Source organism: Sitodiplosis mosellana, unplaced genomic scaffold (genome assembly GCF_009176505.1).
Source record: "Sitodiplosis mosellana isolate CC-2019 unplaced genomic scaffold, AAFC_SMos_1.0 Smas_scaffold_6226, whole genome shotgun sequence".
Taxonomy (NCBI): domain Eukaryota; kingdom Metazoa; phylum Arthropoda; class Insecta; order Diptera; family Cecidomyiidae; genus Sitodiplosis; species Sitodiplosis mosellana.
Window position 1 is genome coordinate 10139221 of NW_022601467.1, and position 25803 is coordinate 10165023.

At 36.4% G+C, this 25803-nt stretch overlaps 2 protein-coding genes across 5 annotated transcripts; one reads left to right on the forward strand and one right to left on the reverse strand.

Annotated features, from left to right (window-relative positions):
- Positions 1-715: 715 nt before the first annotated feature.
- LOC129579205 (acetylcholinesterase) lies at positions 716-18421 on the reverse strand. 3 transcript variants are annotated; one of them, XM_055469028.1, is made up of 12 exons: positions 18331-18399; positions 17971-18068; positions 11046-11726; positions 10684-10825; positions 10073-10322; positions 9025-9308; positions 8740-8947; positions 4757-4899; positions 4379-4531; positions 1420-1583; positions 1143-1318; positions 716-1020 (listed from the first exon to the last, which is right to left on the reverse strand). In XM_055469028.1, exons 3-12 carry the CDS (start codon positions 11324-11326, stop codon positions 890-892), a joined length of 1932 nt encoding a protein of 643 aa, XP_055325003.1. In that variant the 5' UTR covers positions 11327-11726; positions 17971-18068; positions 18331-18399; the 3' UTR covers positions 716-889. The 3 variants fall into 3 exon arrangements, with proteins under 3 accessions (XP_055325003.1, XP_055325006.1, XP_055325005.1); XM_055469031.1 differs by lacking the exon at positions 18331-18399 and adding an exon at positions 18223-18329; XM_055469030.1 differs by lacking the exon at positions 17971-18068 and having other exon boundaries at positions 18331-18421.
- On the forward strand, positions 17725-25736 carry LOC129579206 (palmitoyltransferase ZDHHC6). 2 transcript variants are annotated; one of them, XM_055469033.1, is made up of 10 exons: positions 17725-17733; positions 20278-20369; positions 23475-23659; positions 23817-23934; positions 24061-24074; positions 24198-24316; positions 24439-24568; positions 24674-24886; positions 25005-25195; positions 25278-25736. In XM_055469033.1, exons 2-10 carry the CDS (start codon positions 20306-20308, stop codon positions 25468-25470), a joined length of 1227 nt encoding a protein of 408 aa, XP_055325008.1. In that variant the 5' UTR covers positions 17725-17733; positions 20278-20305; the 3' UTR covers positions 25471-25736. The 2 variants fall into 2 exon arrangements, with proteins under 2 accessions (XP_055325008.1, XP_055325007.1); XM_055469032.1 differs by lacking the exon at positions 17725-17733 and having other exon boundaries at positions 19953-20369.
- Positions 25737-25803: the final 67 nt, after the last annotated feature.

Sequence of the window (25803 nt, forward strand, 5' to 3'; positions counted from 1 at the left end):
TACTTCTTCGGTTAACAGCAGTGTGTGTTTTATTCCTGTTTGTTTTGGGTTTTTGTGTGGTGTGTAAAAGAGCTAACTAATCGAGCATTCTTTCCCACTCTTTCCTTCGCATTTCTTCGCAGTAGTCTACAAAACGAATGCAACGAAAATTATGATGATGATGGTGGTGATATGGTGGTTGTTGTAAGCCGAGCGCCTGAGCAATATATGGATTGTTGCAAAAGTACACAGCAGTAAATTTAGGTAATAATTTTTAACACACCATTGAAATCCTAATACATTTTTTGATATGTTTTTTGTTTGTTTGTTTGTTTAATAAATTTAGAACCCCAAGGATTGAGTGTTGCATGTTGCTGTTTTTGTTTTTATCTCAGAAAAATCGACATCAATTCGGGAAAGAAATATGTCCGCCTTTTCGCACTTTTTCTTACATTGTTTGTGGTTCTTCGTCATTTTTTTATGGTTTTGAATGGTTTGCTTGGTTTTTTCTTGTATCTTGGGTGGAAAAAGTGTGTGTTTTCTTCTAAATTTACTCAAGTTCATCCTGGAGTTTGAATATATCACAAATATCTCCGAGTTCTATAAAAGATATTTATCTTGTCGTGCAAACGGAGCAAGTCAGCGATATCAATTGCTGGTTTTTTTTTTCTTTTTTACACTTCTAATTTGTTTTTCTTTCATTTTAATTTTGAAGGGCATTCTCTCTAACAGCTAGTTTTTGGTTTTGTTTTTTCTTAACTTTTCGGTTTTTGGTTTTTTTCTCTTCAATCCAATTTCACTGAATCATTTTATTGAACGTTGTCCAATAGAAAAAAATTCAAAGTTGAATTTCTTTGCTTTGCATTGTTTTGTTATTCATCATCGAAATTTGTTGGCGTTGTCACCCTCTTTATATCCCTGTGAGATGATTTTGAATTAATTTCATTAAAATCACGCTAAGGCCAATAGATAAACTAAGTTCTGTAGGCGTTGCTGCTTTGTTACTTTGAACTGAATCCGAACATGGCAAATTATTTGCATCTGTTGAGAAAAGAAAGAACAACGGAAAAGAACAACAAAAAGAAAACGTTAAAATTAGTTAAGTCAGAATTAAAATGAATGGAGAAAAACCGAACGATAAATGGAATTGGTTCAAATGTTACCTGTCCATGTCTTAAGTCGTGGTAAGTATGTATTCCAAAATGCACAGGCTGAGGCCATTGGTCCTTTGCCGAAATGTTCCTTTTGATGCTTTCCATCACCTTCGGCATTGAAAATTCGATAAATTGGATTTTCCTTGCTATACTCAGGCCATTCTTCATCCTCCAACGCTGGATTGCTATACGAAAACAAACGAATAAACAAACGCAAAATTAGCACTTTGATTTTCACGAAACCGCATTTCGAAATGCTTTATCCTGAAAACAAAAAAAAATTTACCCAGTTCGAGCAAATTCGCTAACAGCTTGCACCATTCGACGGCTAAGTTCACGCTCTCGATCTCTATACTGCAGTGAATTGTTTAGTGGCTGTCCAAATATGTATTCAATTTCATCAGCGTGTAAAACGCCCATCCATTCTCCCCAGAGTGATGTGCTGGTGCGCTAATTTTGGTGCAAGCAAAATGGAAACAAATCGAGAGTAAAAAAAAAGAGCAAAAACAAGAAAAATAAAGTAATCAAGATTTCAGCCCAAGTAATTGTACATGTACAGCTATGAACTATCGACAAAATGCGCATTAAATGACCTTCTCCTTGGCCATTTTCATCGAAAATTGTTTTTGTTATTCCAAGATTTTGCAATAAAATATAATCAAATAAATTAAGCGTCTTAAATCAGTGGCTCGGTTCTCGAACCATTTCTTCCTCTCTCTCTCTCTCTCTCTCTCTCTCTCTCTCTCTCTCTTTCTCAACCTCTTCGCCTCTATGTTTCTATTCAGCGGTTGCAGTTTTGTCACACGACTGTCGCGTGAAATGGATTTGGTTTCTCTGGAGCTTTGTATACACGCTATGCGCGGATTTATTTGAAAATATTCTCTCCGCTTGCTCGCTCGCTTATAAAGTTTTGCCTAAAAATCTTCCATTGTCAAGGGAGCCGTTCTATATTAAATCAATCAGCAGTGAAATTGTTATCCATTTAGTTGTTTGCATCTGCCTTATTTATTCACGTACGCCACATACTGGGTCACACACTCTTGATTTTGTCGTTCACATATATATATGTACTCAATGGATGGATTTGCCCTGTGTATTTGTGTTGCGTCGCTGTGAACAATGCAATGCCTAGCAATCAATGCTCAAGATCAACATTTCAGTCAGAAGTGTCTACTATTGATTAGTTGATTTTATTCCGTCTTTCTATTTTTTCCGGGGTCTGACTTGATTATAATTCATCGATGAAAGTAAAAACTGTCGCACAGCTAAAACTCAACGGTGTATGCTGGACGATTCGGTTTCAGTCAGAGGGACTTACACGCGCGCGACATGTGTGTGCTTTTCTTTCCATTTCTGGACGCTTCAATTTGAACGTATGCTAGCCGATAAATAATGCGTACGATGTAAATACGATAAATTGAAAACGAACGTGGAAAAACGGGAAAAGTGCACAAACACAAATGCACATACACACACACACACACACACAAACACATTCGTATCAACTACACGCATTCCTAAGGAGCAAGTTTGCATGTATCACTGAGGTGGAAAATAGTCATGTTTTACTTAGTACATAAAGAAAATAATGTAATATGTCCAATTTCAGGTAATGGGTTGATGTTTTGTTCAGATAGAATAACACTTACTCGACTACACACAAACAAAAGAATAGAAAGAACCCAGTGATACGGTTATCAACGAATTGAAAACATACCTATATACATATATGTATATATACGTATATATTTTTTTAAATACACAGACAAACATTATTTCCTTCATTACAGATAATTTCAAGTTCATTTGTTGCTGTTGGTGCTGAAGTTTTTCCAATGTGGTGAACAACGATGAACCGAATCGGAATACACTTTTATTACCAGCGAATGCCGTTTCTGCACGCACTTTCACTTTTTCCACTCTTCTTCGTCGTCGTTTTCTTTCTTTCTCCCGCGGAAAAGTCAAGCAAACAAACTTAACCGTCTTGGCGAAGTGTATACATTCGTTGGTTCGTTGAAATTGTAAGGCAATTCGAATCATCCTGAATGCATACATACTATATAGATTAGAAAAGTCTACGGCGATAAGTGGATTTCGAAAAGATACGTTGTTTTCTCTCATTGAACCAATGCCGTTAGTCTCATTAAGATATACAAACCACTTCAAACCAAACTCGTATGCATGTATCATCGGTACATACATATATACGTATGTATACAAACGTAATAAGCATAAAATCTAAGACTTTGGTTGTGCTTTTTGGTGCTTATGTACGGAATACTTGTGTATGTGATTGTAGACGAATTGACCTTGGATTATCTTTGATGGTTGACATTTTTGTGCCTTCGCACTTATTGAAATAACGTTCCGTACACAAGCATTTGAACTCTCCTTCAAAATTACACTACACTCACAGTAGTAGGAACTTTCAGTACAAGCTCATTTAATTGAACTGCCGCTTTTCTCTTTGAGCCGTGCTCGTTCGTTGGATTGCTTATCGTTGGTTGTCGATGATGATGATGATGATGATGATGATGGTGGTAGTGGTAGTGGTGGTGTTGAAGTGACTTTTCGTGTTTTTTTCTGCCGTTGTTCGTTTTTGCTCAAACGCCATTAAATTGTCCATCGGTTAGTCGCCAAGTCAATTTAATGAAAAGTTTTTGCATAAAATCGATTCCAAACAGTTTATCTGTTACGCTTTGAAGATTTACGGCCTACTTAGTTTCTGGGCAAGTATTCATTTTTTCGTTCATCCTCTCGCCCTGTCATTCTTTCATACGCAGCCATTTCTGCACATGATAGATTCACTGGACACTGAAATTAGTTTCAAGATATCTGTCACGATTGTTCGTTCTTTCGTTCGTTCGTTACGAAAAGCTTTGGAATTTCAATATATTTGCTCGATTCGTAATGGGAAACGAATCAATTCGGAGAGTCCTTCACCTGGCCAACCCAAAGTCTGGTTGAAACTCGATTTCGATGGAATAAAACGGAAATGGTATGAAAGTCATAAACAAAAGCAAAAGAGCAGAGACGAGAGCAGGGAGAATGTGAGTAAAAGACAAAGAAGAAACGCATTGGAACTTCAAACGATTAAGAGAGCCGAAGAGGGAGAGAGTGTGGTAGAATGGCCCCGCACGAGCATTCGGAAACAACGTTAATGTTTAGAGCACTCGTGTCAATCAATAATGGATATATTGACATTGAAAATATGGGCACGTAATAAAATAGTTAGAAGTACTTACATGTGTAAAGTAGTAGTAAAGGACAGATGCTCCCCGTGCAGTCATACCGGCCGCATACTCGTTGGTTGGGCATATGAAAAAATGGTCGCCGACCGCTTGACCCACTTGATATTGGTTTTGAAAGCCATCATTTATATTCTCCCAATTGGTGTACTGCATTGACATTTCCATTTTCGATTTCGATGATTCGGGGCCGTTCCGTGTATGTTTTTGAGTCAATGGGTGTGTGTATGTTGTGTTCCGTATGCCAATAAATAATGCGATTCAATTTGTTTGGGAGAGTTAAGGGGGCAAGAGAGTGAGAGAGAGATTGAAAGAATGGAAATTGAATTGAGAAACTGCAGATTATTACATTCGCTGGAACCATTAAATATTTACCTGAAAAATGATGGTTTCTCGCTCAGGCTCCGAATGTTTGTTGAATATTGTGTTCATGATTTCGAGGAATTTGGCCCGCGGCAACGATGTTGGCGCATCTTTTTCAAAGTAGTCGATGAAATCGTACAGCAGAAAGTATGTGCCTGAATTTATTGAAGAAGAAAAAAAAACATAATAATAATAATAATAATGAATGAACCGAAATACAAATTTCTTGAAAAACATTCTCTAGCTCGAGGTGGTTTGGAACAGCGAATCGCTTAATTGCTGAGTAATGAATTTGTCAGAAAGACAATCAAAGAGAAAACGAGACGAAACATCTTACTATCTAAATAAAGTAGAACGCGGAAGGAAAAACCGCAATCGGTTGTGCTACTTTCCACATATTTCCATTAGGCCGATCGTAATTTATTCATTCATGTACAGTAAACATGTGTGCGAGTGTGTGTATGTGGGTACGATACTGACCATTCGCAAGGCACGTGAGGATGTGGACAAAGTGTGAAGAAAAAAAATTAATCAAAATAATTGTTGGCTAGCCTTTGACAACTATCATTTACTATGGATAAATTGATGAGCCGTAAAAGCTAGAAGGAAAGAGAGAGAAAGTGAGTATTCATACAAAGGCAAACTCTTTTTATCCTTCTCTGCTTCTCTTCGTTTATTTTGTCTCGGTAAATCAAAGCAGTGTCAAATGCCGGAACAAAATCCGAAACTACCTCAACAGCGAATTGCGTATAAGTGTTGGTAAATCACCATTTATATTTGGTTGTATTTGTGCGGTTTTCCTTTTTTCTCCAATGTAAGTGGCCCGTACACACACTCACACAACGCACAACACACATAATAAAAGTCCACAATAAACCAGAGAAATAAATGAAGGCGGGTTCATCGTGAATATGCCAATAAAAGTTATAATTTACAAATTTGTAATGCTGATTGTGATACGGTGCTTTGGATGCAGAGTATTCATGAAAAAAATGCTCGGATCGATTGTGGTTTTCTTCTGGATTCTTCAAAACTTTGCGACAAATAGTTATAGTCTTATTTATATAAGTTGTCTAAAGAAAAATAATTATTATTATAAATTTTTTTTTTCTTTCTTTTTATGTTCAACGCTGACACGATACAGACAAACATTTCTATTACCCATCCTCAAGCAAGCCCATCACAAGACGTAGCGAATGGACGATGAGAAGAAGGAGAAGAAGAAGAAAAATTATAAAATCTCTTAATAAAATGGAATGCGTGGATTTTCTGCTGCTTGCTTCAATCGCACACCAAAGATTGTAGTTATTCCCAACTTAATTTACTTTGCTCATCCATCCCAACGTTGGAAAATTTACATAGAAAATGCCATAGAAGAGCAGAGTAGGGGGAAAAATTACCAGTTGCTTGGCTCAATATCCGTACGATACAGAAGAAGTGGGAAATTTTTTTTTTTGGTAAGCAAGTCATGTCTTTGAGTTGATCGAATGTCGAAAGTCATGTGTTCATTTCACAATGTCAGAAATGTAAATCGAAAATTACCACATTACATTGATTTTCATTTTACGCGTTTTCAAAATCGTTTGGGGGGAAAAATACCACTGTGAACTGTGCATTGTGGGTGAAACTCAACGAATGCCGAAAAAATTACGGGAAAAACTTTATGTTTCGTTTTTTTATCCCTCTCTTTCCTCTTTATGCCATTTTTATTTTTTGAGGCATACCGGATTTCGAAAGGAGTATGATGATATGCACAATATTCTAATCGAGGACGAGTCAAAACATTCAATATGTGTGCGAATTCACTTGCCAACAGCCCCTTTTCATGCAAAAACTATACGAAAGGTAAGAATTTCTTTTTGGCAATTTCTATGGACATTTACGACTTTGGCATCGCAGCACGGAGCAAGCCGTTAGCAGCTAGTAGTGGCAAGCTAAAGCTTTATGTTTGAAAGAACCGCGTGATCTATATACTGTTGCCGAATGACGAAAAAATAAAATAAAATAAAATAAAGAGAAAGAAGACGAACATCTATCGTGAAAGCCAGAAAGATATGAAGAATAAAATTCCCTTATTTACCCAAAACAAACTCTGTTTCGCTGATACCCATTACGATCGAATGTGAATGCGAATGGGATAATAAATAAATAAATTGACTGCTCGGGCGAAGCGCATAATAGACGACACAGAAGAAGAAGAAGAAGTAGAAGGGAAAAAATCTATATATTGAATTGTAAAATAAAGTGAGTAAGAAGCGGGTGCGTGTGTACTCATGTGTATTTGAGAGAAAAACAAATGTGTCTGTTTGAGGGTTTGTTGGAAACGAACCAGTCTCACGCTGGTGAATCCGGCACTTTTTCTCTTACACACACTCACACTCTGTGCCATTCGGTCGCATTCTTTCTCTATCTATCTCTCAAATACTTGCAAAGACAGTGAGCGAGCTTTTCACCCGAACCCTGGCGTACTGTGCTTGTATACTGCTGTATTATATAACGATATGGCTATGTGTATGGTTTTAGTTCGTGATTCGTTCTTTGGAATTTTCGTCAAATAAGATTCGTCGACAGAAAACGAACTTTTCAATAGAAGACGAGAAAAAAAAACGACAGTAAATTTATTCGTTGAATTTTCATTAAAATGATGACACATAAAGATGGGAGCAAAGTTTTAGAAAACCCATAGAATTGTGTGTACTCGAACGACACAGACAGGATTTTCAATTGTTAATCCACCGTGTTAATGGATATTCAACGGTACTTTCACACACAAATACTTAACTTTTTGTTGGTTTGCTCGTTCTACACCACCAGTATATTATATCATCGTTTACGATGGGCCGAAGCGTGTCTCCGCTCCTTTTGTCTCCTTTTTCTCTCTCTCCATCTCTGTGTGTGTGTGTGTGTTTCACGGGCGCTCATTTCTCTTCTTTTCGGTTTTTCTTTCCTCCCGAATATTATTGGGAATCATACATATCGTAGATAGATTGAGGCCAAGCATGCCACTCGCGTGAACACATGCACAAGCCAGCACGTGTATACGCCATTCGAAATGGTGTACGACTGAGAGACCGAGAGAAGAGAATGAGTGAACGAGCACAAGCGAGCAAATGACAGAGAACGACGACAACCATCGTACGGTGTACGGTATATGCGTAAAATTTTTACCGCCATATATATTTTAATATGGCTAAAAGCATAAACGGACCTCCGTGTGTAAAAGCATTCTTTTTCGTGTGTATCATCGCGTTTGGGTATAAACGTGTTAGAAAATACCTGTGTATCTCTTTCTTTCTCCCTCTCTCTCTCTCTTTCTATTGCGCTCACTCCCTTGCTCGCTCACTCTGTGTGTTTCTCTGTTTTATGTGCGCGCTTTATATACACGGAGTCGGGCTTTTTATGCGTGTGAGTGCAGATGGTCTGTGAAGAATTGAGCGAACCACCAACCAGAAAATAGAGAAAAATGGACTGAGTTCAAGGTCGTTGATTATCATTGGTAAAGCTTTTCTATATACATATAAAATTATATGTATATTATACATAAGTTCAATTCTTCTCTTACTTCTGTTATTTTCTATTCGTTTTTTTCTTCTGCTTTTGCCGTTGTGTTGTCGTTAAAAGTGAAGCTTTCTATGGTTATTATGTTTTTTTTCTCCTTGCTATTCCATGGTGATTTTTCAATCTTGTCATATGCATATCAATATTTTGATTCTTGTTTTATGGAATCGAACACAATTTGCGACTAGATAGATGCTTTTTACGGATTCTCCTCCATTTTTTCCGCTCTTTTTTTTCGTGAGTTTTTCTTTTGTTTGTTTGTATGCTTGGGTCGCTATTGTTTTATGTTTTATTGTATCGTTTCGTAGCGGAGCGTGACCTTCATTACGCATCGACCAATAATCATAATTTTTTTGGTTTTCAATAGTCTATCTGTGCACTATCGCTCGTATTGTTGTCATACTATTCGAATATGGATATGTAATATTCACACAAACCTTCGTCTTTGTTGCTTCCAACCAATATATCGATGCCGCTTAAGTCAGCCTCTTCTAACATGGTCATTGGGTCGGCTGGCATAAATACACCGTCTACAGTTGGTGCTGATGGAAAGCCCAAAATACCTGAATACGAATTCCATTGTTGCACAGATATCGTTTTTGCATCCACCTTTCGCATGCAATCAAGCACAACTGTTGGCTGTTCCTAAAGGAAAGAAAAAAAAAAAACCCAAAACCATTATTGAATGTTAGCATTTTTTTAGATTGAATAAAATCGCATACTTTCAGCATTGTCGAATTACAGTTACAATCATCGATAAGAGCGAGACCGATTTCGACGGCTCTTTGAGACTCCATGTGACTCCAAGGGGCATTCAGTGTACCAGATTGGATAATACCGCGATGAGCAAGTCCCCTTGTGACCGGCGATAGAAGATGCAGATTAACTGCACTACCACCAGCTGATTCGCCAAATAATGTAATCAAATCCGGATCTCCGCCGAACGCTCTTGCATTATCTTTCAACCAATGAATCGCCAACGCCTGATCCCACATTCCAACATTGCCTGTGGGGGGGAAAAGCATCGAAAATCATATAAGACAATCATCACCACTAATAAAAGTCATACATTTCGAGTGATGCAGTTCGATGCAAGAATGAACAGCCGTGATTTATCACAAATCAAATCACGCCGGCTACTTGTCACAATGTGTTTGCATTCATGTAGCACGGATATACTCGATACTCGAATTACTATCTCTGTTTTTTGTTGTGCTGTCAATCATAGTGCTTCATTTTCATTGGGATTTATAATAGATTACACTTCCTTGGCGTAATGTGAAGTAAGTTGCAAGTGGATGTTTTGCATGCGATGCGTTCAAATGCATTCAAACCAATAAAGCATATAGAAAAATTGCTAGATTCATCGCTATGCAATTCAATTCAATTCGATTTGAGAAATCGTGTTCGTGTGTATAATTTTGTGTGTCTGCATTTTGGAAAATCATCTTTGCGTCAGTCTTTCATTGAAGATTCAGCTTTTTATGGTAAAACTATACAATTTCCCAATATCATTGTGATGATATCATAGACACAGGCCCATACGAATGCAAACGGATCGATAAAAAAGCAATTTGTTGTGCTAACATTTTGTTGTTTTGCATTTGTGCAAATGCACGACAAATAATAATAATCGAGAGTGCTACGCAATTTCTGTTTTGTGTTTGAAAATAATTAAACATTTTTTCTCTCTCTCTCTCTCTCGTTGAAGCTCGATTGCTGCAAAGTGAGAGAGTGGGTGCAAAAATGAGTGTGAAAAATTGACTATACCTGGTACTTCTTCTTCTCGCCCAGGCAACAATGGTGCCAAATACAAGAATCCAAATGAACCGATTCGGTATTGCATGGATGCAACGATGACATTGCCAACGGCCGCAAGTATTTCAGCATTATAAATGTCGAGTGTGGATGAACCGCTCATAAAGCCACCGCCATAAATCCATACCAACATCGCTAAACCGTTTGGTTTTGTTTGTGTTTCATCGTTTCCATGTGTAGTATGCTCGTGCTCACCATTATGCTGTAAAAGCGAAAATGGGAAACAGAAAGGGTAAAAAAGAAAGAAAAAAAACACAAACACACACAGTGGAACGTTATTCGTTTGCCTTTGACAAAAAAAAGCTTTAACAGTAGTTAACATCATTTTTCAAGAGGAAATAATGCGCCAAAGTGTGAAAATGCGATTAGAAAGTCAAAAGGCAGCAGTAGTAGCAGCAGCAGCTGCAGCTAAGGCAAGGAGGTCAGGTGTTTTTCAATAGTGCGCACTGCTAGCAGAAAAACAACAACCGCCGCACACACACACACACACACACACACACACACACACACACACCACCGCAACAATAAAAAAAACAATTAAATGGAATGTTGTAATAACTTACGCCAGAAGCTCCATTTGCATTTCTCCCATGTCGAAGTTTCGGTTTGACTGGCACCCAAAGATTCAGATATAAGCAGTCTTCAGAAATATTTGTATTCGGATTCCACATCTCTTCGCCTTGAAATCCTGGAAAATATTCGTACCTGCGAATGAACCGAAATAAAAGAGAGTTCAAATCCAATATGAGTGTGTTGTTATAGTCTCACACAGATGAGATTCAACAGAATTATTTCCAAAGTTCACCGGAAACATCCATTGAACCCGTGCATATGTTTTTTTTGTTTATTCGTTCGCGTTTGCTTGGCAAGGCATTGCTTCGCTTGCAATAAAGTGCATGATAATAATCGATATGTTTTTTCTTACCTTTCCTGAACACACGTTGGTGGAAGTCGGCTTGCATCTAATACACCGTGCCACGGTTCAGCCGGAACAGGCTTTTTAAATCGTAGTCCATCAATTGGTGGCTTAGCAAACGGAACGCCGGTAAAAACATGTACCTCATGACCTTCCACTTTCACTGAACGACCGCGAATCGGTCCAGAGCTCGTTTGTACGACCAGTCGATCGATAATTCCATGTGCAGGTGTAAATAATTGTGTTACACAAAATGTAAACGAAAATAACGGCACCAGTCGTGATATCATGACTACGATTTCTTTTGAGTTTTGTTGTTGCTTTGGTTTTTTGTTTCTACTCTTCTTCTTCTTCTTCTTCTTCTTTTTTTTGTTGGTTTTGAGACTGATTATTTTGAATAAAAGACTAGGATTCTAAATGTTATGACTAGATTTCAAAAATATGGATATCAACGATTTGTTTGTTTATTTGTTTTTGTTGTTGTTGCTGTTAGTATTTTTGTTGTTGTTACTGTTGTGTTTCGTTCCAGTGGTAATTCATAAGAAACTGATATGTATTGATCGACGTTTTCTTTTTGCAGCTCAGTTGTGTGTGTGTGTGTGTCCGTGTGTATCGGTGCTTCTCACTGGATATGTATCGTTCTGTTCAATGTACGCATTTCAACATATCTCCCCTGTCACTCTACATTCCCTGAAACGAAATACGGAACAATTATATCGAGCACAACAGCGCTATAACAAGCACCGACGACTTCAAGGATACTAAGTGCCAATTATGTGTGTATTTGTTTGTTTTTTTGTTTGTTGATGTTTATGTTTTGGTGATACAAATGGCGACATTGTCGGTTAAACACAAGACGAACTGTAGCGATTAAACATTATTCAGACGGAATGTACCGCCACAACGATTAATAATCTCATGCGATTCATTTCGGGCGAGAGATGGGGTAGCAAAATGCAAAATGACATGTTGCCACATGTACGTTGCATTTGGATGTTGAAAATGTGTTGACGATAATCAAACGAATGTTAAAACAAGTTACATCCATTAAATTCATCTAAAATTTTGTTTAAATTCCTCATTTACAAACGCTTATTACATAATTTCGCTTTTGTCTTTTCTCTCTCAAATGAATGCGTTGGAAATAACACCTCTGTGTTTCACACTCTGCTTCCTTCGGACACAATGTTTTCTTTTCATTCCTTCTTTCCATTCATCGCAAAGTTTTTATGAAAAATGTATGGATATAATTTTGGTTCCTTAGGCGGTTAGTTGCATTTTTTCCCCTCTTTCTCTGTCCTTCCCTCTCTCTCTCTCTCTCTCTCTCTCTCTCTCTCTCTCTATCTATCTCTTTCTCTCTGTTGCTGTCTTGCAATACATATTTGTCGATGTGTTCATATGCACGTGCATTGGACAACATGTTAAAAAGTCCGCTTTATGTCACTAGATTGTGGATGGCTGAAAGACATAATGTTCCAGCATTCAAATTGCAATGAATGACACAGTGTAACAGATTTCAATGCATCTCTTTCTTTTAAAAATAGAACAAAACTTAAATAGGCCAAGCCGTAAAGTAAAATTCGTTTCATGACATGCCCATAGAATTATTATAGCATGCATTTTCAATAGAACGGTGTGAAGTAGTGTTTTTGAACACAAACACACATACACCGACCCACACACATAAACACACATCGAAAATATCAGAACTTAATTTAAGGAATTCATTCAAATTTAGAATGACATCCACAGAAATAAGTCATTCTATCGATAGCTGTGTGTGTGCATGGGTGTTTGTCCTTTTTAGTTTAGCTCCGTTCCAATTTTTCTATTCAAATCGTTTGGTGTACTTGAGCGGTGGACAAGTTTAAACAACATATAAAACGGCGATAGGTGTGCAAATGTTTAAAGAAATTTCATTTATTCATCGGCGTTTTCGCATTCAAACTCTTTTCGGAATTTAATTCGGTAAAACTCAGACATTTGACGCCAAAAGCGGAAGGGAAATAAACATGGTAATGCGAGAGTACGGGTACACTCTCTCTCTCTCTCAATTCTCTTGCCTTTTGAATTTGACGTGCTCGCGTCAAAAACACATTTTTTTTTCGAGCCGTGTTTTTCCCATAAATTACGATCCAAATCGAATGGGTGGCTTGGAGTAGCCGCAATTGCCTCAAATGTTTCAAGTACGGTGCTTTCGGGGTGCTTTCCATCACAATCCAATATGAATGATGAATAAAAAATAACGGCAATTTTATCGGCAGTTAATAAGTGGATGTGATATTTTAATAAATTCAAATGCTCGATCCAATTCCCGCTCAACCATATACACACAATTGTTTGCTTGTTTGCTTGTGTGTGTGTGTGTGTAGACGTATTATCGTAACGGTATGAAATTTAAATTGCTCTTGGGGTCTCTCGTGCATTTGATTTGGATTTTTGCTGTTTTTGCCGTTGATGACTGTTTTCGGTAATGTTGATGTTGTTGTTGTTGTGATATATCACATAAATGTGTGCCAAACAAATTTCATTCACGCAAATACAATAATATTATTAAGCTAGAATAAATAATGACGGATTGATTCGTCAAAAATCAATAGATGATGAATTATTTAGGCGAAGTTTTGTTTCAAAATATAGCACAAATCGATAATAAATTCACTGACACTGCAATTCCCATTAATTGCGTTCCGAAAAGCAAAAAGTGGCTACTATTCGTTATTTTCTAAATATATATTTTTGCAATTGCTCTTTTGGTTTTCCGAATAAGTTTGGGTGAATTGTGGCTGATGAACGCTTCTTATGTGGAATAAACCACGCATTTCATGTGCACAGCAGTCCATATTATTATACTACATTCCCATTATTCACCGATTGATGTTGAACATGTTCATAATTGATTTACATTGTGTCGGTAAATGTCTGAGCTGGATGTATTTCGGTGCTACTTTTTTTGGTTTTGTTCGTTTTGTTTTCTAAAGCTAATAAAAAATTCAGTTATTGGTTAATGCACTTGCATTCTTCCTGCCACGGGCTTACAAAAACAAATAGAAACGATTAAATAGCTACAAGGAATTGTGTTTCAGTCAAATGGTTTTCTTTTCTCTCATTCTCATTCTCTCAAAAATAGATAATGACAGTCAGCAGTCCATTTTCACTTATTGAGCGATATTGATTTCGAATTTCGTTACGACAAATGACGAATTTCATGATCTGTATTGGGAAATTATTTTCATTGTCGTTCCATTTCCCAATTGATAAATATTTCACGAATATTACTTCTTTTTGTTCTCTGCTTAGAAAATGAAAACGAAATGTATGCTCATATGGTACACATAACACATGAAATCGAAATCGATTGCGCACAATTTTAATTGAATATTTCCACCGAAGAAAGGCACCAGAAACAAAACAAAAAACACATACGGAGTCCAAAATAAATAAACTTGTACTTAATTTTTTTTTCACACAAATTTGATTTAAAAATGGATCACAAAAATGTCCAAATTGCAAATCTAAAATTAGAAGGAAAAAAACTGGCAAAGGATTCAAAGTCGATATGTCGTGCTTGTGTGTGAATCATTTAGATAGGCGTGAGTGGTTACAACTGCATAATTCACACATTGTACGGTATTTTGTCATATGCAATGGCGTTTATTGCGTCTATCCGGGAACGTTGCACTCTTCTCTCAATGTGGCTGTACATTTTGTGTGTTAACCAGTTACTTGCTTGTGACTGCGTTTTTATTCTTGTTCATTTCTCTCTCTCTCTCTCTCTCTTTCTCTCTCTCTCTCTCTCTCTGTCGCTGATTCTTTCCGTCACATGCTCGGTCTCTCTCTCATTCGCTTTCTATCTCTTTTCTCTTTCTCTCTCCTCGAAATTTTCATTCAAGCAATGAGTATGAACGAAAAAAAAGACACAGACAATGACAATTTTTCTTTGCACGCATTGATTTTGTTTTGTGTATTTTTTTTTGTGGCTAGTCACTTTTGATATTTAAACAGCTACTTCATGCAATCAAAGCCGTTGTTCAATTGACTGAAATAAAAAAATGTTTCTCAATTTCAGCTCTTTTGCACTTATTTACACCAGTCTCACATTTTCCATTTGTACATTTAGGGCATTTATGTAACACAGAGAGTAGCGAAGAGCGCTGATTGATAATTGAGGTAATTGAGCCTGATAAATGGTGACTGTTTGTGTACGTCATGTGATGGTTCAGCCAAATGCTGAATTTCGGACTTCATTGAAATAATAATGAAGATATCGGAAGAAGAACAATGTACGCCTCGGACACATACGGACGCACACACACACCCTCTCACTCACTCATTCACACGTACATCGTCAGTGTTCGGAGCGTGTATGGGAAACATGTGAATGCAATTGAACGGTTGGTTTAAGCAAATTGGTCCGTATTTCATTATGCTTTCTAGCCAATCAAATGCCCATCAAAGCATAAACAAGTATGTATCGAAATTGAATGCAAATCAACCATTTATTAAATGGTTAGTAACCCATTCTCGATGCAGTCATCATGCTTTTTCTTTTACCTTGTTCTGCTTTTTTCCTTTCCTCTCTCTCTCTCTCTCTCTCTCTCTCTCTCTCTGTGTGTGTGTGTGTGTGTGTGTGGATATTTCACACTTTTCATTCGAGTTTTTTTCCCTTTATTGGAAAATATACATATAGCATTTGTTCGTTCATGGTATTTATTTAGTTGATCAACTTGCATTTATGATAAATTTTTCTTCGACGAGTTGAAATTAATTTCCACAAAGCGACTCAACCTTCACTCCTACACGAATCCAATGGAGAAAAAAATATTGTGAGCGAATTCCAAAAATAAACTGTTGGAATTTTGAATAAAAATGAGTGCTATCGAGCGCTGGCTAGAATCGAACAAACTGTCATGTACGGAAACTCTATTCAACCGAATTCGATCCAAATTGATTCCTCTTTCCTCTGTCCTCTGTCCTTCTCGCTCACTCTCTCACTCTTTGTCTTCCTATCCCCTTTTCTCCATTTCAATTCTATTGTGAAAACCATGTGTCGTGTAAATTGGCCGAAATTTGTGGATTTTGACATGTTATTCACGATTCCACGACACCGAATAATGGAAATGAACCGCAGAATATTCAGAATATTAACCTAATTAATTAATTAATTAATTATTTATCGATGGTTTTGATTTGCTGCTTTTTTTCTATAACTTTTTTGGTCTTCATTCCAAATATAAATGCAATGCGAAAAGAGTGAAGGAATTTCAATTAGATTGTGGAAAGCATCGCATTAATAGCCCGTAACTATAAAGAGTCGTTATGTCTAGACACATTGCTTGGAAAAATATGAAATATGAAACATAAAGCTTTGGATGTCTCATATGCGCTATGCTTTTCATTCACCATATCGATCGCCAATCATTGAGGCTTTCATAATAACATTTATGACAGTGTGCTTCCAGCAAAAAAAGAAATAAAGAGAAAAGAATACACATCGATATCGGTGCAAATATATATAGTGAGTGAAAAAAAAGAAAAGAATAAACAATGTTTTCTTTGTCAATGTGACAATTGACCATGAATTCTCTGTACCGAGTTTCAGTTGTGACTCGTTTTCAATAGTAATTTCGGTACATGTCACACTGCATTCAGAATGTCTTTGTATTAATTAGCAATGAGAGTATTAAATTGATTGCAATCTTGGAAGATTTCATCTCATATTTAACAAACAACGCACACACTGAATTGTAATTAAACTCATTTTTCATTTTTACTCGTTCATCTATCATCAAATCAAAGAAACGAACAAAAAAAAACGCAAAGCAAACCAGACCCTTCATTCGTCTGAAATGGAAATGAACAGAGAAAAAAACAACAACGGAATAAAAAGGAAAAAAATGATTCGCAAAAGTGGATCCGTTTTGGAATGTGAGAACAATAATCCAATGATGCTCAAGGTTGATAAAATATTACCCAACATCATAGAAGACGGCTTTGAATTCTTTGAAATTACTAAATTAAAGATGATTTACATCTTTTGCCCTTATTCGAACATTCCGATTCGATGCGGAGATAGTGGGAACGAGTGAGCGAACAAACAACGAAAAAAAAGGACGAACAAACACAGCTCAGACATTGTACGCTTTTGGAAATGCACATAAGTCATGCGATGATTCACACTTAGGAAACCGAAAGAGAGAGAGAGAGAGAGAGAGAGAGAGAGAGAGAGAGAGAAAAGAGCCACATACAATTGTGTTTGCTCTCGTGTGTAACTACGTCTAAATGGATTTGGAGGAATATCGGGTGAAATAATGGAAAAAAGAACTGCCGCCAATCGAAAGCCATAACGGTCCCAACACCGAAGCGAAAGAGACAGTGTGAGAAATTAAAACCTTGGATGAAAATTGATTCTTCCGTAAGTGTGTAACAATGAAAGACGTAGTATTCGGAATGGTCAGCGAAAATTCGTTGAAGTTCAGAACATTTAATATTTTTCGGCCGAAAAAATTCGATCCGATGAACGAAGAAAGATAAAAGCAATGTTTTCAATTGCTATGCAAATGATCGCAATTTCACTATCTTCAGACAAAATACATTGCTCTTTTTGTGAACACTTATGTCTTGTTTTTTTACGTAATAGACTCGGTGGAGAAAAAAACTGATGAATCGTTGAATTTAATTGAAGAAAAAAAGAAAAGAAAAACCGATAAATAATATAATAAAACACTGAAATAAATGCACTTGTCTCTCGCTCGTTCTCTCTCTCTCTCTCTCGTTCATACACCAAACGTTTAAAATATCATTTACTTTTCACTCACAGTTATTCGGTTTGTGTTTAGTCGTTTTTCATTCAACGTCGAATGAAACATCGAACATAAAATTCAAACACTATTGTTTTTAACACACAACAAACAAGTTCTGTGCGACAATATACCTTGTTGTTTTATTTGACTTGCAAAGGAAAGTATTTTTTTGCTTCTTCTTCTTGATTATTTTTTGCTGTTTTTTTATTCCATTAGACCACCGAAGCACCTTGAAAACAATGTCAGTAAATTTGAAATCGAAATCAACGAAATGAACAACAGTTTCAACACACAAACACAAACACACAAAGGCAAATGAGACAACAAAAAATTGTAGAGAATTCTGAACGAATCACTTGAAATTGATAACTTCGTTTTCATACGTATGATTTTCTCGTGATTTTTGTTTTCTTCTTTTTTCTCCGTTCGTTCTCTTTACTTTTTTTTCCTTTTCGAAAATTGTGCTTGTTTTACTGCTTGGAATTGGGTACCTTCTTTCTATAATAATTTGTTGGATGTTGCGTTGTACGATAATTTCTCACGTTCGGGTTCAATCCACACAACGGCTCAAGTGAAACTGAATATTCGAATGGAAACAACACAACTATATCTTCTATGACACTAAATAATAGCGCACCGAATAAAAAACACACCGATTAATCGGATTGTCGGGGAAAATTCTGAAATGGATGGTATGATTGTATTGGTACACACTGGTTGGCTGGTTGGTGCGGCAGCTGCTGCTGCTGCTGCTGCTCCATGTGTGTTGTACACAAAACAGGCACACACCACACACTGTGTATGTACAGTGTACACTTTATCGTACACTTTCCACTTGCTAAGGCAGCACGAGAAGCAGCGACGGTCGCTTATTACTCTGGTGGATGAAGATATGCTATCATATTCAAAAAGCTCTTCTGTACATGATTTTTTTGCGCTTCTTCCTTCTTCTTATTCTTCTTCTTCTTTTGCTTTGGCTTCAACTTCTTTGCGTATTCTCATCATTTTTAGTTCATTTTATCATAAATATCATGCTAACCCAGTGAGTGTACGTTGGGCCATAAAAAAAGCTTGCTCGCTGTTCACACAAAGCAACCACTAAGCGTGTGTGTGTGTGTGCCTCGTGCTCGCTCTTGTTCGCTCCTTCGCATCGCGAATTAAACGGTCAGGCTAATTAAAAGCATAAATTATGCATTCAAAATACAAACCACATTGTAACAATTATGTATCATTTAGCGCACAGATTGTGCAGTTCCAGGCAAATCACACGCCATCACTGTGGATTTGTGTATGGGAACGGTTGCACCCGTCTCGATTGTTTTGTTTTTTTTTTTCAATTTTAATTTTTTCTTCTTTTGAACAAACCAACGAAGAAAGTATTGACGTGACTGAATATTTCGGAATGAACAAGGAAATAAAAGGAAAAGGGACGAAAAGATGTACCGCAGAAAGAAAAGCAGCAATTATGATCAACTCTCCAATAGCCTGAGCATGTTTCAAATAAATTGCGACTATAATATTCCGTTCTCCGTTAGTTTGACATTCGATGTCTTGCTACTTCCCATACTACTAAAACATTATTTCTCTTTTTTTCTTCTCCTGATTCGCATGTACACTCGCTCGATTTTTCGCACACAAACTGAGCACATAAAACACATATTCCTGCATTGAGTCCGCAATTTCAACGTATTCATCGTAATGGCACGCATCTCAAAACGTACGAAACGCATTTTATGTCAAGTTTCATGTGTTACTTTGTTTGATTGAAAGCCATCGAAATAAGTTTGCATAAGCCCCACAAGATGTCATTATCAATGCTTCTTCAACCAATCCACAGAAAGAAGAAAACGCAAACGGGATGGAAAAAAAATTCTTACAAACATTTTCTTTCTATATTTTTATTCATGTGCGCTTGCTCTATGCTCCTTCTCTCCCTTTTTTTCCCTTGCTTCTTTTCTTCTTCACTTCCACTTTCCGTTCGTACCATCGCCGCTGTCGTTGTCGTCGTCGTCTGCCGAGCTACTCCGCTGTGATATGTCAACTTTGTTGTCAACATTTTTTCCCCTTTGTAGACGCTGTTCTTGACACTTAACATCAAGTCTATCGAACCAAAATAAACAACTGTATTTTGCAGTTAGTATGCACGAAGCAACTCACAACAACACATCGTTCATATGTTTCTTTCGCATCGGTCATATAAGTGAATATATCGCTACTTTCGTTTTCTACGCTCTTCAACGGCGTCGTCTTCTTTAAAATATAATTTGTTTTTTTTCTCGTTTTCTGGTGAATACAAAGTGCATTTCTCGATAGACGATTTCCATTTTGGTGTTGTGTGTGCGTACGTTTGTGTGTGTGTGTGTGTTTGTGTTTTTCGGTAGTGATTTGAGTTGACAGCATACTTTCTTTCATACGCCAACATTGAGATAAAAAAAAAGAAGAACAATCCGAATAAATTATGTAAATATGAGTAGTTCATTGAAAAAATCGCTGAAGCGATTTTTGCATTGGGGACCAGCCGTTGCCATTGGTAAGGAACAAAAATTAAAAGAAGAAAAAAATGCGAAACCGATGAATATTTGTGTGATAGTAAAACGAAAAAAAAATTGTTGCGTATAGCAGATTGTTTATATGTGGAACCAAGTGAGGTTATGTATTGACAAACAAACTTCATCAAATCAACACATTTATCTTCGGTGTTATTCCCGGTCTTATCTCCGTCGTAGCAATAATATGCACAATATTTGTTTGATAATTTTTTTTTCTTCGTGGAAAAATGAAATGGTACGACTTTGTTTGGAGTGTCTGGTTGGCTGTAACTTAAAAGAGAAATACAAATTCTTTGCGACCAAACCAAGCCAAACATATTCATTTGAGATGACGATGTCGATGATGATGTATTCATAGCACATCGGCGAAAAAGTAAACCAAATTGTGTGTTTGCCGATTCCAATGTAAACTCATTTCACATGCACAATTTGTTAAATGTTTCATTTTATTTGGTGTACGGTTAAATTGCAATTTTAAATGGCAATATATATGAATGAAGCATGTCCGACCAATGCTAACCTTTCGTATGACATCGATTATTTCTGCATATTTTAACGACATCCAATGCAATTATGCAAATGATTCAATGAAAATTATAACAAATAATTATGGTTTTCTGTGTAATTTAAATTTTTCGGTTTTTTTTTCTGTTCACGACAGGAGAAAAACAGTCCTTTTTTTCTCAAAATACTGCAAAGCGTATTGGTCTACGTGCCGAAATATGTCAATATGAAATTTAATAAGAGTTTGTTCGATCATTTTTGAATGAGTGCCAGCATTTGCACTTTAGCATACATTTTTTTTGTTCGTTCTCCCATTTTCATTGCAATCATAAAATATGGTATGACCTGAAAGGAAACATATCGGAATGGTCCTCGGTAAATCTGTTATTTTACCACACGTTTATTTTCACAATAAATGCCAACACTAAGCAGAAAGAAAACGTTGTGCGGTGTATGTCGTTAACAATTCTATTGGCAATACTAGAGCAATTCGGCCTTTAATTTCTTAGCCGAAGAAAACGTTCATAGAGACTTTCAATAGAGGGTTTCTTCCCTAATGGCACCTATTAAAGGAAATGAACGAATGCAGGAATTTAATCGACAGTCACTACTTCAACTTATAAAGTTATATTTAAAATGAATCCCGTTCAAATCCAATACAAAACCAAAACTATAAATTCACCTCTGGAATTTACACATAAAAATTGATTTTTATTTTTTCTGTTGTTGTTCGACAATAGAATTGGCTCGTGTTGTTCTCTAAATCAAGATAGAACTTTTGCGTTTGTTTTGTTGTATTTAACCGCCCGTGAGGTCTGGCTAGACATTTAGTCATATATAGATTCCATATAATTATGATGGTGAAATATTCCCAAAGCATTTTGTTAACATTTGGACGTTTAGGATATATTGCGTTTTTGCGTGCTCAAACAATATTTTTAAATGAATATATCAGAAGAAAAGAAAATCAACAACACAATTACCAGCAGAAGTAACAAAGAACACATTGAATGGAATGGGTGAACAGAAACCCCGAATAAAAACAAAATCGCGACAGAAATCAAAAGAAGGAATTTTTTTGACGCATTGCATTCATTATCGCAACAAGAACTATTTATATGTAACTCAAACCTGGCAATTTGATTAAATTGCTTGGCTCAACAATCGGCATAATTAGACCAACCAACTATCGAACGGGCGGGCGGTCTTAATTGATTGCTTTGAAACAAATAGAAAACTGAGTGAAAAAAAGCAACACGGTCAGAAGCGCATCGAAAAAAGTATTTACTACCATGTCAAAGTAAAATAAAAGAGCCTACCCGAAATAGAAAAACAATGGAATAAAGAATGAATTATGTTTTTAGCATTGAATTACGATCCAATTTACCTAAATTATTTCAAAACTTAATTCAATTTTCGGTTTCCGAAATATTTATTCCTCGGTGCCATTAAATGAGCCATAACGGCGATGATAAAGGCTTGATCGTTATGATTCGGAGATATGTTTGCGAATATATTTTCAGATACATGTGTCTGAAGTTGGTTGCTCCACCACTATTGAATACCTACTATGGCTTGAATTTGCGAAAATTGTTTCAGTTTTGTTGTGCCTCAAGATGAGACAAGATCGTCTCGAAAACGTTTGCAAATCAAATTTTATGTCAGAATAAGAAAGTTTCTCCATACTATTTAATTAGAAATTTCGAAAAGTTGAACTGCCATTTAATCTAAATTTAATTTGTGTCAACACCTGAGATGTTAAAATAAGTTGTTGTTCAAAACAATTCAATGAAAATGGCTTAATTAAAATGTCAAGTTATATCGAATAAAAAGTTGGTTCATTTTCATTCGTCCAGTGTTGGCCGCCGCATGGAACAATGTGAGAAAGAGTTTAAGCATATGCATGGATTGATTTAGATAGTGGGCGGAGGGATAAATTAATTGACGGACGCTCATTTGTGAAAGTGCTGAGTGAGTTCGTTGCGCTTTTAGTAGCTGCATTATACTGAATCTCATGTGAATCGCATGTTTATTACCAATTCCACAATTTCTTTGTGGCCAAAACGAGAGAGAAAAAAAACGAAGCAACAACATCAACACAACAATTTATGCATGCACATTGTGTTTTTTTTTCTTGCATTCGTCGCCGTCACTTATGGTCAACATTGCACGAAAGTGCTTTCACTGTGTTTTGTTCAAACGATACAAAAAGGATACGATTGCTATCACGTACAGCCGAGGAAAACGACTCATTTCCACATTTCTTCGTTTCTATTTGTTTTTAAAAGAACAAGAAAAATAACAATAACATTGAGAACAACCGCAACTGCTTCAACGACTCCAACGGAAGGAAAAGGAAGGAGTTTTCACTTTACTTCACTTTGTGCTCAAGCTAAATTGTTCACACGTGCTCATTTATTTATGCTAATTTGTTTGCTTGGTCTTCCTCTCTCTCTCTCTCTCTCCTCCCGTTTTTCTCACTTTCCATTTTCCAGCGTTGCCGTATTCCGTTGCTTTTACTCTATCGTGTATGAAGAATAAAATTTAAATAAAACATTTCTCTCATTTTTTCTCTCTTGCAGGCATTATAAAATGTGTTACCCTTACAACATTGTACATAAATTCGATGTGGTGGCCACCGAATCGGTCTGTAGGCGGGATGATACATCAAATGGTTTTCCTGATTCTGTCCGCGCTTTCCGCATTCAATTATGTCATGGGTACGATTTGTGGCCCGGGATTCTTACCGCTTAAATGGGAGCCCAAAGTGAGTGTTCCACATAGACATATCAACGAAATATGCAAACCAACAAATCTTGTTATGAACGCATGTTCCGGTTACCCTCTATATATTGCCAAAATGCACACATACCCAGGATTTCGATTCACTGGTTTTTTTTTTCTACCTCTCTCATCACTTACAGGATAAAAGAGCCAAAAAAATGTTGCAATATTGCAGTGTTTGTGAGGGATACAAAGCACCTAGATCACATCATTGCCGAAAGTGTGAACGATGTGTTATGAAAATGGATCATCATTGCCGTAAGCACTACAAACTATTTCTATTTTTGGAAAATAATTAACTTTTCACCAATAGCAAAGTATATTATTAGCGAAAATTTCATAGAAAAATAACGAATTTGTTTTTCTCTCCTCTTTTATTTGCAGCCTGGCTAAATACGGTAAAAATTTTTTGGCACAACCAACCATTACATAGAATAATATTTGGTTTTTGGCCATTGTTGACCTCTTTCAAATATTTAATATTGTTTTTGTTTTTCTTTTCTGTTTGTTGGCGCATTTAGTGTGTTGGCTGGAATAATCATGCATATTTCACGAGTTTCCTGGCATTTTCGGTGCTTGGCTGCATTCAATCGACCATCATTTTATCGGCTTCCATTTATCGAGGCATCCACTACTCATGGTACCGTACAATTAAGCATAAATGATTATTATATTTATTATGCTAATAAACGAAACGCTATTATTTGCTATGCTAATTTACCATTTACACGTATTCATATTTTTTATCACTTCAATGTATAGGTATATTTATACGAATCAACTTCATTTGGCTACCGTGCAATTTGGAATGATTAGCCTCAGTTTGAGTATCTTTAGTCTGGGCCTGTCCGTGGGTGTCGTGATCGCAGTTGGCATGCTATTATACTTTCAAGTATGTAATTTCGACGATTTGTGCAAGATTTCTTTTTTTTTTCTGGTCGGAAACGAGACACTCGAAAATGGTGTTGAAATAATTGTATACATTTTGATTTATTAGGTTCGTGCAATTATGCGGAATCGAACTGGAATCGAGGACTGGATTTTAGAGAAGGCTAACTATCGTTATGAAGGTAGCGATAAGAATTTCATCTTTCCCTATGACCTGGGAACATGGGACAATATAAAACAAGTAGCCGATCCCAGTTGTGCTCCCATCGGCGATGGTATTCATTGGAAAGTTCGCAGTGGATGTAACCAATACACGCTTACGGTATTTTTAATTATATAAATTTGAATCCAGTTATAGGGCTGGATTGTCATCTCAAGAAATTCATGGAGCATTTTATTTTTTATTTTTTTCAAATAAACGATCCGTTTATTCTCTTCAGATCGAACAAATTGCGCAGAAAGAGGAGAAACGTGCCAGAACTCGAACTTACTCAATTCAAAAGGCTGCCTCCGGGTCTTGGCTACCATTTTGGACACAAGGCTTTGTTGTTGCTCTAAACACACCTTGCACAGACGAACCCAGGATCAAACTAGATGTAGGAGACATTGTCAAAGTCACACGATGGAAGAAGTATGTGTTCCAATATTAATTTTTTCTTTCGTTCGAAACAACGACAATTTTAACCAATTCAAACATTGTTCATCAATCGCAGGTACTGGTTATTCGGAGAAAAAGTTCAAGGTGCCAAACAGAAAACTGATAAAAACGGTTTGAATGACGGGGATAAATTAATAACGAAGAAAATTCGTATCCGTGGCTGGCTTCCACGTAAATGTGCCGTTGAGCTCGTTAATCCAGACTCAGATGATGAACACGAACATTTTACTGCAAAAAAATTTAATTAAAAAACATAGAAACATATTCAATCCGTTCATTAAAATTCAGTGGAATATACAAGTTTATATATTTTAAATTCAGGGCGCTATACTTAAATGAAATAACAATAAGCGACACAGTAGAATACATTTACTCACACTTCATTTCCACAAGACAACTAGAGATTTACCAAATATGATTATAAATCGTTTAAAATATGAGGATTTAACAACAGAACAAAACAGAACAAACAATACAACTCAAATCTTATGATTTTTAAAATAAATTTGCCAAAAAAAAACACACACCGATTATTATATATTACCATTTTTTTTATTGTTTTATGAAGTTATTCTTTGAAA

Bases quoted from the DNA above. Each gene is read 5' to 3' on its own strand.
- LOC129579205 (XM_055469030.1), bottom strand. From the start codon at position 11,326: ATGATATCACGACTGGTGCCGTTATTTTCGTTTACATTTTGTGTAACA. The intron at 8,948-9,024 runs GTATGCGATTTT...TCTTTCCTTTAG, and splicing joins GTAATTCGACAATGCTGAAA to GAACAGCCAACAGTTGTGCT. The intron at 4,532-4,756 runs GTAAATATTTAA...ATGTCAATGCAG, and splicing joins GAGAAACCATCATTTTTCAG to TACACCAATTGGGAGAATAT.
- LOC129579206 (XM_055469033.1), top strand. From the start codon at position 20,306: ATGAGTAGTTCATTGAAAAAATCGCTGAAGCGATTTTTGCATTGGGGA. The intron at 23,660-23,816 runs GTGAGTGTTCCA...CATCACTTACAG, and splicing joins CGCTTAAATGGGAGCCCAAA to GATAAAAGAGCCAAAAAAAT. The intron at 24,569-24,673 runs GTATGTAATTTC...TTGATTTATTAG, and splicing joins GCATGCTATTATACTTTCAA to GTTCGTGCAATTATGCGGAA.